This window comes from Silurus meridionalis, chromosome 4 (genome assembly GCF_014805685.1).
Source record: "Silurus meridionalis isolate SWU-2019-XX chromosome 4, ASM1480568v1, whole genome shotgun sequence".
In the NCBI taxonomy this organism is placed as follows: domain Eukaryota; kingdom Metazoa; phylum Chordata; class Actinopteri; order Siluriformes; family Siluridae; genus Silurus; species Silurus meridionalis.
The window spans coordinates 38,761,939-38,778,273 of NC_060887.1; the positions used below are offsets into that span (position 1 = coordinate 38,761,939).

General features: G+C 40.4%; 1 protein-coding gene across 4 annotated transcripts; it reads left to right on the top strand.

Annotated features, from left to right (window-relative positions):
* Positions 1 to 650: 650 nt before the first annotated feature.
* On the top strand, positions 651 to 10,617 carry tecrl2a (trans-2,3-enoyl-CoA reductase-like 2a). 4 transcript variants are annotated; one of them, XM_046847107.1, is made up of 13 exons: positions 651 to 704; positions 1,232 to 1,282; positions 1,817 to 1,868; positions 2,228 to 2,272; positions 3,002 to 3,105; positions 3,230 to 3,348; positions 6,351 to 6,456; positions 6,588 to 6,660; positions 6,754 to 6,797; positions 6,894 to 6,951; positions 7,478 to 7,566; positions 7,653 to 7,698; positions 10,386 to 10,617. In XM_046847107.1, the coding sequence occupies exons 1-13, from the start codon at positions 696 to 698 to the stop codon at positions 10,511 to 10,513; spliced, it is 924 nt and encodes a 307-aa protein (XP_046703063.1). In that variant the 5' UTR covers positions 651 to 695; the 3' UTR covers positions 10,514 to 10,617. The 4 variants fall into 4 exon arrangements, with proteins under 4 accessions (XP_046703063.1, XP_046703061.1, XP_046703059.1 ...); XM_046847105.1 differs by having other exon boundaries at positions 6,588 to 6,797; positions 6,894 to 6,952; positions 7,480 to 7,566; positions 10,418 to 10,533; XM_046847103.1 differs by having other exon boundaries at positions 6,588 to 6,797; positions 6,894 to 6,952; positions 7,480 to 7,566; positions 10,386 to 10,520.
* Positions 10,618 to 16,335: the final 5,718 nt, after the last annotated feature.

Consider the following 16,335-nt stretch of genomic DNA (forward strand, 5'->3'; position numbering starts at 1 on the left):
ATATTTTTTCTTATACTCTTTGTTATTATTTTTCTTACCTTATTATTTAATTTTTAATTCCTGATTTTTCTTTCCTTTTCTTTATTCTCTTCTTCTTTTCTGTCTCCACACACACAAACACACACAGCAGGACAGTTGTTGATGTTGTATTGGGTCACTAGCTGGAACTGAACCCTGACGTCTGTCTGCTTCTCAGCGTTTCTTCAGCATCTCCACATCTCTAAATCTTTACAGTGACGTTACATGCTCCTGCTTTACTGCATGACAGTTCTGCTGATCTCCAGGCCTGCAGTGCTTTTAGGCCAAATTACTGCACACACACACACACACACACACACACACACACACACACACACACACACACACACACACACACTCTCCTCAGCATTCTCGAGTTCTCTAATTGAATTAGCTTCACAAGATGTGCAGCGTGACCCGAGGATGTCTTCAGGAGCTTCATGTCAGACACACAGCACAGGTGTGGTGTGACATCGCTGAGGATTGAGTGTAAACCCTCGTGGTGCCAGCGTCCTGCTCCTGATGTCCGTCTAAAAGCTAATCAGGACATCATGTACTCTCAGAGGCTCTGAATCCTGAGTGGAAGGCTTGCAGAGCTTCAGCTGAGACTTGCACACCACAAAGAGCAGAGCGTGAGGTTTCTCGCAGGCTTGAGCGGGCGGGTTTCCTGTGCCAGGATGAAACAGGTAGGCTTTAATATTTTTTTAGAGGCCGAGCTGAACAACTGGTCCAACGTTTGGTTCAGGAAGTTATGCTATTTTGCAGTTTTTCTCTGGGGAGAATAACTTAAAGCATACTGGTATCTGCTTCTTTTTTAACATCTCATTCCATATTTAGTCTCCATTTCATATTATGATAAGCTTCACTCTTTTGGGAAGATGTTCTACTAGATTTTGTGGAGATTAATTCAGATATAAAAGGTTAGTAAAGTCAGGTATTGATGTAGATGAGGAGGTGCGGAGGCCTGGGGGGTGCAGTCAGCGTTCACATTCATCCCAATAGTGTTGGAGTTCTATTGCGGGAGATCTTCCACACACATCCGTCCCATGGAAAGCAGACCAGGCATGTCATGCTGGAACAGAATTGGGTCTCCAAGTTTAGGTGAAGGGAACATTTCCTGCTCCTCATCCATCCAAACGTTCTGTACAGTTGTGTGTCTCCAATTTTAAAGAATCACATATGCAAAGCGAACTTTAGGTATGTGCTCCTTCAGGTGGAGATTTTAGATGATAAAACCAAAGAGCAGCTGTGTTTTCTGGACAAGGTGAGAAGCTCTTCTATTATACTGGACATTTGATTAGTGTGGCTCTCTATATATATGTGTGTCGAATATTTTAGTAACATTTTGCATACATGTATTATGTTTATTTATATGTGACTTTTAATAATATTTAAATGAATGTGAATAATGTTTATATAATCACTGCTGTGTCTATCTTATGCGTTTAAGTTTCAGTAAATTTATTTATACAATTTAAGCCTAAACTAAGTTTGCTGCTTTATTTATTGATTGATTGATTGACTAATTGATTTGTGTGTTTGTTTATTTGTTTGTTAGTTTACCTTATTTAAATCAATTGTTTTATTATAGACCATTTTTTACATACATTTTTGACATTTATCTGTACGTTTTTGTTTATCTAATTGAATTCAGTGATGTTTTATTACAGTTTAATATGTATTTATTTGCTTGTTTGTTGTACTTTAATTGTGTCTTTCTTCCTTGTACTTTAGATTTTTTTTATATTGTTTACGTGTTGGTGTGTGTGTGTGTGTTTGTGTGTGTGTGTGGGGGCAGGTTGAGTATCACTCTACTATTGGTGATATAAAGGGACTTTTCCACAAAGTGTGTAAGTTCCTCTAAATAGTTTTGCCGCATTTACTTACTACCAGAATTAATGAACATACAATAACCTCATCATAATCCATAACCTCATCATAATCCATAACCTCACCATAATCCATAACCTCATCATAATCCATAACCTCATCATAATCCATAACCTCATCATAATCCATAATCTCATCATAATCCATAACCTCATCCTAATCCATTACCTCATATTTCATAATCTCTTTAGACTCAGTGATGTTGTTGTAATCTATAATGATGGTACATCATGCAGGTTTTCTGGGGGTTCAGTGTTCCTGTAGAGACACTGCACAATATTAATCGTTTCTCAAATGATTTTTCATTTGTTGATTTCAGATCCGCATTGGTATCCAGCGAGACAGTCTCTCAGACTCCACCTCAGTAAGACCCACACACACACACACACACACACACACACACACACACACACACACACACACACACACACACACACACACACACATTTACTCACAAACACACACACACATTTACTCACAAACACACAAACACACTCACACACACACACACACACACACACACACTCACTCACTTACGTGTGTGTGTGTGTGTGTGCGTGTGTGTGTGTGTGTGTGTGAGTTATCATCTTTTGTGAAGACTGTGCTAAAAATAGGATTTTAGGTCACCTCTGAAGCAGGTGTAATGAAGGTCATGAGCTGTGTCCTTGTTCTGCTCGAGCTCCTCTATTCCACTGAGGGGTTTCTACAGGAATGCTCTCACTTCACGTGTTCTCTGATCTTCTCCTCAGAACCAAATCATTATCCAAACACACCCTGTCTGGCCAAAAGTATTAGGACACCCGACCTTTCCATATGCCATGTGTTTCTCCCCCAAATACTAGGAGACCCAAACCTTCTTTCTTTCTTTCTTTCTTTCTTTCTTTCTTTCTTTCTTTCTTTCTTTCTTTCTTTCTTTCCATTCCTCTTTTATTTGCTTTTCTTGTTTTCTTGCCTTATTAAGTCTTTCTCCATATAAGCCATCGGTTTATAGACTGCATTTGCATACTGGAACATGATTGGGTCAGTTTTTTTATGATGTAATAACCCCTTTGTCTGTGGGCTGTGAGTGATATCACTGGATTTATACTTTCAGAATCAGAAGAACTCCGAGACGATGAGTTGTTACACAGTTTACCAGCCGGTGTGACGGTCACGCTGTACTTCCGAGACCTGGGCCCTCGCTTCGGCTGGACCATGGTACGACCCGCTGTAGGAAGTGGCTCCACCTTCCAACTGCTCATACTGAGTGTGTATGTTGGATTAGTGAACCTGGTGTGTGACCATGTGTGATGGGTGAAGTAAGTATTCTGTTTGTGTGCAGGTTTTTCTGTCGGAGTATGTAGGACCACTCCTGATTTACCTGCTCTTCTATTTCCGTCTTCCCTACATCTACACTCATACACACTCCCTCACTGCTCCCAGCCCCCATCCTGCGGTCAGGTATGCCATCACCTACTGCATCATCACCTACTGTATCATCACGTACATCTTACTGTCTCTCGTTTACTCTCTGTCACTCTCTTACTGTCTCTCGTTTACACTGTCTCTCTTACTGTCTCTCGTTTACACTCTGTCTCTCTTACTGTCTCTCGTTTACACTCTGTCTCTCTTACTGTCTCTCTTACTGTCTCTTGTTTACTCTCTGTCTCTCTTACTTTGTCTCATTTACTTTCTGTGTCTCTCGCTGTCTCTCTTTTACTCTCTGTCTCTCTTACTGTCTCTTTTACTGTCTCTCATTTACTCTCAGTCTTTCTTACTGTCTCTTATTTACTGTCTCTCTTACTGTCTCTCTTACTCTCTGTCTCTCTTTTACTCTCTGTCACTCTCTTACTGTCTCTCGTCTACTCTCTGTCTCTCTTACTGTCTCTTTTACTGTCTCTTGTTTACTCTCTGTCTTTCTTACTGTGTCTTGTTTACTTTCTGTCTCTCTTACTGTCCCTCATTTACTCTCTGTCTCTTTACTGTATCTCTTACTGTCTCTGTTTACTCTCTGTCTCTCTTACTGTCTCTCGTTTATTCTCTGTCTCTCTACTGTCTCTCGTTTACTCTGTCTCTTTTACTGTCTCTCGTTTACTCTCTGTCTCTCTTACTGTATCTCCTACTGTCTCTCGTTTACTCTTTGTCTCTCTTACTTTGTCTCATTTACTTTCTGTGTCTCTCGCTGTCTCTCTTTTACTCTCTGTCTCTTACTGTCTCTCTCTTACTGTCTCTCTTACTGTCTCGTTTATGCTGTCTCTCTTACTGTCTCTTGTTTACTCTCTGTCTCTCTTACAATCTCTCTTACTGTCTCTTGTTTACTCTCTGTCTCTCTTACTGTATCTCTTACTGTCTCTCGTTTACTCTCCGTCCCTCTTACTGTCTCTCTTTACTGTCTCTCTGTCTCTCTTACTGTCTCTCGTTTACTCTGTCTCTCTTACTGTCTCTCTTACTGTCTCTTGTTTACTCTCTGTCTCTCTTACTTTGTCTCATTTACTTTCTGTGTCTCTCGCTGTCTCTCTTTACTCTCTGTCTCTCTTACTGTCTCTTTACTGTCTCTCATTTACTCTCAGTCTTTCTTACTGTCTCTTATTTACTGTCTCTCTTACTGTATCTCTTACTGTCTTTCGTTTACTCTCTGTCACTCTCTTACTGTCTCTCGTCTACTCTCTGTCTCTCTTACTGTCTCTTTTACTGTCTCTTGTTTACTCTCTGTCTTTCTTACTGTGTCTTGTTTACTTTCTGTCTCTCTTACTGTCCCTCATTTACTCTCTGTCTCTTTTACTGTATCTCTTACTGTCTCTGTTTACTCTCTGTCTCTCTTACTGTCTCTCGTTTATTCTCTGTCTCTCTTACTGTCTCTCGTTTACTCTGTCTCTTTTACTGTCTCTCGTTTACTCTCTGTCTCTCTTACTGTATCTCCTACTGTCTCTTGTTTACTCTTGCTCTTTCTTACTGTCTCTCTTACTGTCTCTCGTTTACTCTTTGTCTCTCTAACTGTCTCTCTTACTGTCTCTCTTACTGTCTCTCGTTTATGCTGTCTCTCTTACTGTCTCTTGTTTACTCTCTGTCTCTCTTACAATCTCTCTTACTGTCTCTTGTTTACTCTCTGTCTCTCTTACTGTATCTCTTACTGTCTCTCGTTTACTCTCTGTCTCTCTCTTACTGTCTCTCGTTTACTCTCTGTCTCTCTTACTGTCTCTCGTTTACTCTGTCTCTCTTACTGTCTCTCTTACTGTCTCTTGTTTACTCTCTGTCTCTCTTACTGTCTCTCGTTTACTCTCTGTCTCTCTTACTGTCTCTCTTTTAATCTTTGTCTCTCTTACTGTCTTCCATTTCTCTCTGTCTATCTTACTGTCTCTCGTTTACTCTCTGTCTTTCTAACTGTCTCTCTTACTGTCTCTTGTTTACTCTCTGTCTCTCTTACTGTCTCTTGTTTACTCTCTGTCTCTCTTACTGTGTCTCGTTTACTCTCTGTCTCTCTTACTGTGTCTCGTTTACTTTCTGTTTCTCTTACTGTCTTTCATTTACTCTCTGTCTCTCTTGCTGTCTCTCGTTTACTCTCTGTTTCTCTTACTGTCTCTCGTTTACTCTCTGTCTCTCTTACTGTCTTTCGTTTACTCTCTGTTTCTCTTACTGTTTCTCCTACTGTCTCTTGTTTACTTTCTGTCTCTCTTACTGTCTCTCGTTTACACTCTGTCTCTCTTGCTGTCTCTCGTTTACTCTCTGTCTATCTTACTGTCTCTCTTACTGTTTCTTGTTTACTCTCTATCTCTCTTACTGTCGCTTTTACTGTCTCTCGTTTACTCTCTGTCTCTTACAGTCTCTCTTACTGTTTTGTTTACTCTCTGTCTCTCTTACTGTCTCTTACTGTCTCTCGTTTACTCTCTGTCTTTCTTACTGTGTCTCGTTTACTCTCTGTCTCTTTTACTGTATCTCTTACTGTCTCTCCTACTTTCTTTGTCTCTCTTACTGTCTCTTTTACTGTCTCTCTTACTGTCTCTTTTACTGTCTCTCTTACTGTTTTGTTTACTCTCTGTCTCTTACTGTCTCTCTTTACTCTCTGTCTCTTTTACTGTCTCTCTTATTGTCTCTTGTTTACTCTCTGTCTCTTTTACCGTCTCTGGTTTACTCTCTGTCTCTTACTGTCTCTGGTTTACTCTCCATCTCCTTTAATGCATCTCTTTTCTGTCTGTCTGTCTCTCTTACTGTCTGCAATACTTCCTCTCTTCGTCTCTTCTTTTCTGTCTGCCTCTCTTAATGTCTCTTTTCTCCTGACTTTCTTATTGTCTCCTTTTTGTCTCCCTGTCTCTCCCTTACTGCTTCTCTTTCACCTTCTCTCCTTCTTACTGACTTTTTTACCCTCTGTTTTTCTCACCACTTCTCTTTCTTTGTATATCTCACCTGTCTCTCAAACTGCCCCCCCTCTCTCTCTCTCTCTCTCTCTCTCTCTCTCTCTCTTTCAGTCTGGCATGTGTGTGTCATTCTCTCCATTACATAAAGAGGTTGATGGAGACAGTATTTCTGCATCACTTCACCCACGGCACTTTACCTGTTGTGGTCATCATAAGAGTAAGTACCAACCCCTCCTTTTTCAGCCTTTCTTTGCCTTTAAATATAAAAATTGGATCTGTATCTAAATTGTGTGTGTGTGTGTGTGTGTGTGTGTGTGTGTGTGTGTGTGTGTGTGTGTGTGTTTACAGAACTGTGTGTATTACTGGGGTTTTGCCGCATGGTTGGCGTATCACATTAATCACCCTCTGTACACTCCACCATGTAAGTTCTCACACAGCAGCCAAGCTTTGCTTTCCTCAAAACCTCGTATTTCTCCCCGTTTCAACGTCACATCTTCTTGGTGTTCGTTTCCAGCATATGGACGACTGCAGGTCGGCTGTGCACTTGTCATGTTCACGGTGTGTACGCGCACGACATGTGTATCGCTTAGACGCTTCAAATCAACTCTGACTGTCGTGAAGTGATGTGGAGTTTTTTCTCCTTTTTCATTTCAGCTGTGTGAGATGGGAAATTTCTCCATCCACTGGTCACTAAACACCTCTGGAGGAGATGGTGAGCATCTGAGACGGTTCTTCTCGTTCTTTACTTATTTCTTAATGTGTGTAATAAAGGAAACGATGATCGATTTTTATTATAATTATCATATCAACAAAAGTATTGGGACACCTGACTTTTTCCAGCCATATGAAATTTTCCTTCTCCAGCATGACAGTGCAAACCCTGAAGATATGGTTTACATGGGTTGGATGTGTGTTGAAGATCTTGAATTGTCTCCTCACCTCACCTACACCAGCACCTGACTTTAATAAGAGTCTCATATCTGAATGAGCACAAATCTCCACAAAATCTTGTGGAACATCTTCTGAGAAGAGTGGATGTAACTATAAAAGCACATGGAGACTATGGATCTTCATTTATAGAATTTGGTAGACATCCTTATCCCAATCCAAGCTCCAATTCCTGAATCACTGAGCAGCCACTTACCCTTCTAATACCTCAAAATCATAGTCAGGTGTCCACAAACTTTTGCTCTATAGTGTGTGTCACATTATCCCACTAATCTGTGTTCGGTTAGCAGGAGGCGAAATATCGAAGTTATCCTCATCCCTCAAAAACCCCTTCACTTGGCTCTTCTTCTTTGTTTCCTGCCCCAACTATACTTATGAGGTCAGAAAATCATCCTCAGTAGAAACGCTCAGGAGAACTTGATCTGAATGTGGTAATCATCATCTTCCTTCGTGTCTGATCTGCAGGTCGGGGTGTGGGTGAGTTTCTCCATCATGACCCAGTGTGTTCCAGGTGAGACTTCAGCAGGCTATCTGAAATATCAGTCAGAGGTTTTGCTTACGAATATTGCTAGACTGTGAGAAAGAGTTCCAAGCTTTATTAGATTTAGGTTTTAGACTGGTGAGATGGGATTAGTTTAGCATTTGGGTTTGTTAAGGATGATAGATTGGATAGAGTAGATAAGATTGAATTAGATAAGGTTGAGTTAGACCAGGGATAGGTTTTGCTTAGGGCTAGGTGTGGTCCAGGTCTGAAAATTGGTATTGGTTATGGTTGAGTTCGAGCTGGCTTTAGATTTACCCAGGTTGCTACTGGGTTTGACTAGGGCGCTGGTGCAGCCCTCTAGTGGGGAATAAAGACATGACAGGTGGGGTGTAGTGAATATAATTTTTTTTGTTTTCTTCATTATTAAAAGAAATAATTTCTCGATAAAAAATAATGTTCATACACTCAAAGTAAACACAAACAAACAATTAGGTCATTAATGCAAGTAAATTAAAAGTACATCAGTTAAGATACCGAACACAACTACACTTTTTAGATGCTATTTGATGTTATTGATTTAGAGTTTAATATTTAAATAAATTAGATATTTTTAAACTTGAAGTTTACCATTTTTGGGGTGATGGATGACCCCCCCTGCCTGGAACCGCTGGACTAGGGTTAAGACTGGACCAGATTTAGGGTTGGACATGGGTTAAGGGTGAAGGTACTGATGGACAAAGGTTAGGGTTAAACGAATTTAAAGTTAGAGTTAGAGTCAGGTTTGGGCAAGTGTAAGGATTTAGTTAGATTTAGGGTTAGACTAGGGTTAGGGTGAAGTTAGGCTTAAGGGTGGACAAGAGTAAGGATTTAGCTAGATCTAGGGTTAAACTTAGGCTAGAGTTAAACTATGGTTCAGAGTGGAGTTAAAATGAAACTAGGGTTTTGTCATTACAAAGATTAGGTTTGGACAAGGGTTAAGGTGGAGCTGGAGTTAGTGTTGATCAAAGGTTAGTGTTAAATGAGATTTAGGGGTGGAGCTAGAATTGGGATTATATAAGGGTTATATTGGGGGTTAGATTTAGGGTTAGATAAAGGTTTCGTTGGGGTTCAGGTTGGAATAGGCTTAGAGTGGAACTATGATTGGGGTGGAGCTTGGGTTAGGGGTTGAGATAGGGTTGGGTAGAACTAGGGTTAGGGTGGAGGTAGAGTTAGGGTTGGACAAGGGTTAGGGTTTAGTTAAAGTTTACTTCTATAGTGCCTTTCACAATGGACATTGTCTCAAAGCAGCTTTACAGAACTTAAGAATTAAAGTGAATGGTGTGTATCAATCCCTGATGAATCCTGGTGTAACTGTGGCAAGGAAAAACTTTATTTTATATAGATAATATAGATATTATGAGGATGAAACCCTGAGAGGAACCAGACTCAAAAGGGGAACCCATTCCAATGTGGGTGATATCAAGAGTGTGATTATAGTCTTTAAACAATACAGAATGATGTTCTTTCTCAGTCTTATACAGTCATTTGATGTTGTGGAACCAGGAGCTTCTGAGCAACTCAAAAAATAGCTCTACATCTGAGATCATCACAGATCCAACACCAGCTTCTCCATGCCAGAGCCTAAAAATGTTTAAAGAGGTTCAATGTCCAAACTCTACATGAAGTTGAATCCAAATGGCACCGGTTCGTCTCTAGATGGTTCAGGGTGTTTGTGGTGTTGGAATCTACTTGTTTAAAGGTCCTTAATCTTCATGAGGTGGGATACGTCTGGAGCTGGTGCAACCTCAGAATGTCTCAGGATGGGTAGAGAAAGAGTATAGTTTAGTTAGAATCGGGGTTGGACTAGGATTAGGGTGGAGTTAAAGTTGGACTAGGTTAAGGGTGGAGTTATGGTTAGGGTTGGACTGGGTTTAGGGTGGAATTATAGTTGGGGAGGAACTAGGATTAGGGTGTAGTTATAGTTAGGGTTGGACTGGGATTAGGGTGGAATTATAGTTGGGGAGGAACTAGGATTAGGGTGGAGTTATAGTTAGGGTTAGACTAGGATTAGGGTGGAATTATATTTGGGGAGAAACTAGGATTAGGGTGGAGTTAGAGTTAGGGTTGGACTAGGATTAGGGTGAAATTATGGTTGGGGAGGAATTAGGATTAGGGTGATATTAAGGTTGGGAAGGAACAAGGATTAGGGTGGAATGATAGTTAGGGTTGGACTAGGATTAGGGCGGAATTATAGTTAGGGTTGGACTAGGATTAGGGTGGAATTATAGTTAGGGTTGGACTAGGATTAGGGTGGAATTATAGTTAGGGTTGGACTAGGATTAGGGTTGAACTAGGGTTGTTGTGGAACTAGTGTTAGGGGTGGAGAAAGGGTGATGATTGGATAAGGGTTAGGGGTTTAGCTAGAGTTAGGATGAAACTACAGTTATAGATTATAAAACCTAGAGTTGTAGAAGTTCGGATATTGTTCACACAAACAACTCGACTTGTCTACAGATGTAATTTTTTAGAGCATTGATGATGATGATGATGATGATGATGATGATGATGATGATGATACTCCATAACACACACACACATACTGAATAACTGATTAAAGTAAAATGCTGCATGATCATTTTCCACATATTTGTTTATAAGAACTAAGATATGTTTGAAGTGTGTTTCTGTAGCGCCGTGTATACAGTATGTTGTGTTGTTGCTCTGGTCTCGGTCAGTCGCTGTCTTCACCCTGGTCGGTTTTGTTCAGATGACGATATGGGCGAAGTGCAAGCATAAAACTTACACCAGGGAATTTAAGGACTATCCTGCTCTCCGTATGTCCATCCTCCCATTTATCCTGTAGCCCTGCAAACACACCGATCTTCTGAAAGCACCTTCTCCAACTCTTCCTCCTTATACTTCATCACTGTTGTGATGATGATGGTGATAAAGATGATGATGACAATAAAGAAATGTATTTCCTGTTTGAAATTAAACATTTGTAAACTCGGTGTGATGAAAGCTGCTTGTGGGTGTGTCTTTATTTGCTCTTTATTTCATTGTGGGTTGCTATGGTTTCAAGTTAGTCAGATCTCCACACAAGCTAACTAGAGAACGTATCTAAAACCGTTAGCACATGTTCTTGACCTCTTTCCAGTGAAAACGAGTGTCGTCTCTAGCAGAAGCCTGAAGCTAAACATTCTGTCTAACATACCCTGAGGACATGGTCTGGAGTTATTCCAACAAACAATCTGCAAAATAAATCCACCAAATTCTCAGACGATTGCAGAAATCGATTGCTAAAAAAAAAGGCTTTATTAACAGCAAAAATGCTGAGCAGTTCCTCAGAAGTAATGAAGAACCCAGTCCCAGTGCCAGTTACATTCAAAGGCAAAAGTTGAGGTTATCAGCTGTTTACCAATGGAGTTTTGAAGGTGAAAGTCCATTGCATCGTGGGAAGCCCTAAACCACTATAGCAGTTAGCATTAGCATTATTATATTTTGTCATTATTGAAAATCATTTTCTTCCCAGTGTGCCAAAGTTTCCATATCCGACTTTGGATTAACATCGAAGCAGGAAGCATGAAGTTTATTCAATTTGCATATTCATAAAAAAAAAACTTTAAACATGATCAGAAGTGAGACTCCACCAAGTGGCCAAAAACCATCTAATCACTACGGTAAGTCATTTGCATAAAAGATTTGCATAATGGACTTTACAATGAATCAGCCGTGATTAAAAGGTAGCAGCGAACAATCAACAAACAGTCGCTTGATGAATAATTACCGCTTTTAGTTACCTGTAATAATAAACTATATATAGTGAGGAATGTGCAGTTTTTGCTAACTAAAGACTCAATGGTTCAACAGTGATCCATTTATTTATTAAAAGATTTCAAAGAAATAATTTGACCAGAAATTAAAATGACTATCCACCAATCTGGCATATAACGATTTTCTTTCTAGATGATAAAGTGTGATGTAAAAGATCTTGAATTGCTTGCTGTAGAAAACATACCATAACCGAGAGATAGCAGTGGAGTTTTAAACCAGGTTGTTTAACAAGATTCTGGAAGGTGAGAGGATGCCTGAGGAATGGAGAAGGAGTGTGCTGTTACTGATCTTTAAGAATAAGGAAGATGTGCAGACCTGCAGTAACTACAGGGGAATAAATTTGATCAGTCACCATGAAGTTATGAAGTTAAGAGGTGACCATCTGTGAGCAACAGTATGGTTTCATGCTGAGGAAGAGCACCACAGACGCATTATTTGCTTTGAGAATGTTGATGTTGAGAGGGAGGCCAAATGGGAACTGAATGTGGAGTGGGATGTTCAGAAATTTACGTTTTAAGACCCATTTCAAAGATTTGTAAATTTTGGCTCACCCCGCAGCCCCTATGGTACCTTAGTGAATTCATCTAGACAATTATGTCACTTTATAAACCTAATAGTGAACCGTGTTTGACCAAATACATAGTTTAAAATGTTATTCCTAACGTTTCTGAACATTCTGTCTCACTGCGGATTCCCGTGAATTTTAAGATAATCCGCAACTTGCTGTCAGTTACGTTCCAAATGAGAACCTGCAAATTTCCTGAGCAACGAGTTCAGAACCGCAAACATCGTGGGTTGACTGTACTTCTAAATTCATCCTGTACAATTGTGTGCTTCCAAATTGGTGCATACGACTGGAAAGGTCAAGTGTTCCCAAACCTTTGTCCCCTAGAGGAGACGATCCACCAAAAGTCAAAGAGATACATTCTAGATTTCTAAATAAAATCCCAGTTCCAGGTTGTAACATTACTCAATGTGTACATGTGCAAGGAGCTTTCACTAAATTTATTGAAACATGGATCGTGATTTGTGTATTTGTGCCTGAGAGAGCCTGTGTGAAGCCCACCGGGGGATCACGACTCCATGTTTAGAGAAGCGGGAAAGCGTAAGACACGATGGAAAGTGTTAGAAAACCGTATAATAGCGGTTATTATAAGAGCAGGACTAAATGTGGAATAGAACGCTGTAATTCTTTGTCTTGATGATATTTCCTGCTTTATGTGAAGCGTCGTGATGCTCTGTGTAGACTTTTGTGTCTTCTGGATGCAGTTAGACAGATGAGGCTCAAAAAAAGAGTAGAGCTGTTCAGGTAGATCTGGTCTCCACATGCTGCAGGGACAGTCAGGGTGTCTGCTGAGAGCCTGTGGGAACATGGTGGCCTTGTGTACCCTCAGGCTGCTCTATTCTGATAGTTAATGTGTGTTGGAGATGTTTGTGCCGCTTCAGTGGGCCGAATTCCTTTCCTCTGATATCACACCATTCGCTAAGCTTCCTGTTCCCACTCCTGGTGCTTCAGTATTGATTGGAGATCTGATGTAGATCAGAGGAAGTCGTTCATCTGTACAGTGAAGGAAAACATGTATATACAATGGCTATTGTTGCTGATATTTGATATTAATGAATGGCAAAATAGGATGCTTTTTACTGTCCTAGAAATAAATCATTGATCACGAATCAAATGAGACAAGATTAAGCAGGTTAGTATGAGCTGTTGTCGTAAACCCAGACATTTTACATCAAACATTATTACTTTTAATCAGGATTTTATCTTTCTATACAGAAACAATATAGAAGTGAATTTCCCTGTCTTCAGTCAGAGAAAAAGTGGCACAGACATTCACATTTATGCCATTTGGTAGACATTCATATTCCAGTTCGACTCTCAAAACTGTTCGCTAAAACTACCTAAGCATACCATCAGATTTTCTGGAACTGCTAGAAGAAATACATGACCCTAAGATTGGTATGTGTTTCTTTTTAAACATCCAATTCCACATTTAGTTCCTTTATCCTTAGAATAAACTCCACTCTTCTGGGAAGATGTTCCACTATATTTGAGATTTGTGGAGATTTATTCAGCTATAAGGGTGTTAGTAAAGTCAGGTACTGATGTAGGTGAGGTGTGGAGGCCTGGGGTGCAGTCAGTGTTCACATTCATTCCAAAGGTGTTCAGTGTACAATTGTGTGTCTCCAGCTTTCTTGTTAAAGAACCACATATGGCAGGAAAGGTCAGGTGTCCCAAAACTTTTGTCCATATACCGTATCAGTGGCGGGCCGTGCATTTGGTACCTGGACCTTCAGTGAGGATGTACCTGACTTAATCCACCTACTAATACGACTACTATCACGTCGCAATTACAGAAACCATCAGTACAATACAAAACACAATATAACAACACGTGGCATTACAAAGAGAGAGACATTTCACATATGAAGGTGAAAACCATTTTACTAAAGCAACAAACCCAGTAAAGACTCTAAACCTCTACACTACAACCACAACTGTGCACCTACAACATCTGGAGCAGTTCCGAATCAATATTCATCTAATAACATGACAAAAACATAAAAATGTAAATAAAACACAACCTACTCTCCAGAGATGCAGACTCATAATGTGCAGCGCCTCCCAGAGGCTGTAAAATCCAGTGGTACTGCTCGTATTCACTGGTCTGGAAGTGGAGAACAAACCCTTTCCCGGGCTGAGACACGCTAGCTAGCTTCAGGGTTGGCCGACCTCCTCACCATGTCTAGATTTTCTTCAAAATGGATTTTTAAGTTTGTCCAAGACCAAATCAATTTCTCTTCCTCCATAGGCATAAAAAAGTATATCTCAGATGTATTAATGTGTGCAGAGCTACACACGTGTTTTGCAAGTCAAACTTGGTTGTAACAGTTTCCCTCTGACCAACCAATCAGAGTACGGAAAAATGCTGATGCTAGTCTGGGCCAGTGATCTGCCCTGTGAGGAGAATCTGAAATCTGATTGGTTAAATAAACAGAGCTATTTATTAAGGAGACTATGGTAAAAAGGCCAACAGTACTGATTCTGAAGGCTCTGGGCAGATTAGATTGACATGACAGCACATAGAGGCTGAAATCTGATTGAACAAAAAATCTAACATCCACATACACGTACTGGAAGCAGTGCAGCCGAGAGAAACGCTACGAAATGAAGAGAATAAACTGTTCGAATAAATTACTAAAATTTTATGGAACAAATATTAGAATTTATGTTGTAAATGTAGGTCAGTGCTTCTGATAGTGTTTAGGCCAGCAGAGAAGACTTTGCTGACCCTGAACGCCCGCCACTGTAGTGTATATTCAGAGAGAGAGAGAGAGAGAGAGAGAGAGAGAGAGAGAGAGAGAGAGAGAGACCACTAGAGGGCAGTGTGGTGGAACAATCACGTCTAAAACCTTATAAATAATCATAATTATAATCATAATAATAATACATTATAATAGTTGTTAAATCATTAAAATTTGTTCTTTTTAGTTTAAAATCCAAAAAGGGGATGTAAACTTTTGCTCTCCCCTGTCCTGCAATGAATCTTTATCTTGTAATTGACGGCAATTCACGGTAATGACCACTAGAGGTCAGTGTGCTCCAGCAGGAATTTTGAATTGTTTTGGGAAAAACGGCATGGAGTTTAATGAGGTTCAGTGTGAAAGACTACAAGCAACAAGAATGTAAAATAAGTGTGGAAACACCTGAACTTTTATGGTTTTTGAGAGACACAATCATGTTTCTTATGTTTCTATGCAAAAAACGTGGTAAAAGGCAAAAACACAAAAGAAGTGGACAGTGAACGAGTGAAAGAAATTTCTGGGGAGTCCAAATGGGACATTTTTGTCTTTAACAGAAGAACTTGTGTAAGACGGAGAACAGGAGAGAAGACGTGATCAGACTCCCTCACCCCCACACTTACACATGGAGGTGGAATCTTAATGGTTTGAGGTTGTTTTGGAGCAGAGAAGGTTCTGGAAAGTGAAAGTGAACCAACATGCCTTCCATTCCCCACTTCAACACCATGCAGTTCCGTCTGGACTGAAAGCGGCTCATTGGAACCAACAAGACGATGAGCCGAAGGACTGAATACGTCCGAGCTCTGTATGCAGTCATCTGGAGTGTCATCTATCATGGAACCATCTGCCCAGTCACCGCACCTAAATCCTTTAGAACTGCTCTGGGATGAACAAGAAACCACCATCTAGTGAAGAACATCTTTGGAGAGTTTTACAAGAGGGACTGCAAAGTGTTTCAGCTGAACGTTTGGAGATGTTTGGTTAGTGGAATATCTTCCCAGAAGAATGGAGCTTATTATATAAGCAAACAGAGACTCGATGTGGAATGGGATGCTCTAAAAGAAGCAGATCCCAATCTTATGATCATTTGTCCACACGATATAGTCTCAGATTATTGAAATCTGTCGCACTTTACCCAGGACATCGGGAATCAACTCAAAGAGTCCTGCTAGACGACAGCTTCTTGGTCATGTTCCAGGAATCTGCATTGTTTGTTTCAGCATCTCGGCGTTCAGCTGAAGTTCCTCACAAAGCCAGTGGCAAAGTTCACATTCCGTCCTCCTCCATCTGACAGCTCAATGCTGCAGTCTAATTACAGCCGAACCGTGTCGGATCGAGCCGTGCCACCCGGGAGGGGAATGTCCTGATAATGATATCCACAACACGTTCATGCATATACATGCAAGCACGGCTTTAACCTCTTATTCATGCACACACACACACACACACACACACACTCACACACACACACACACACTCACTTATGTTATAGCAACTATAAACATCCTTACATGCCTGTCTTTTGCAGCATGTCACATTAGCAAG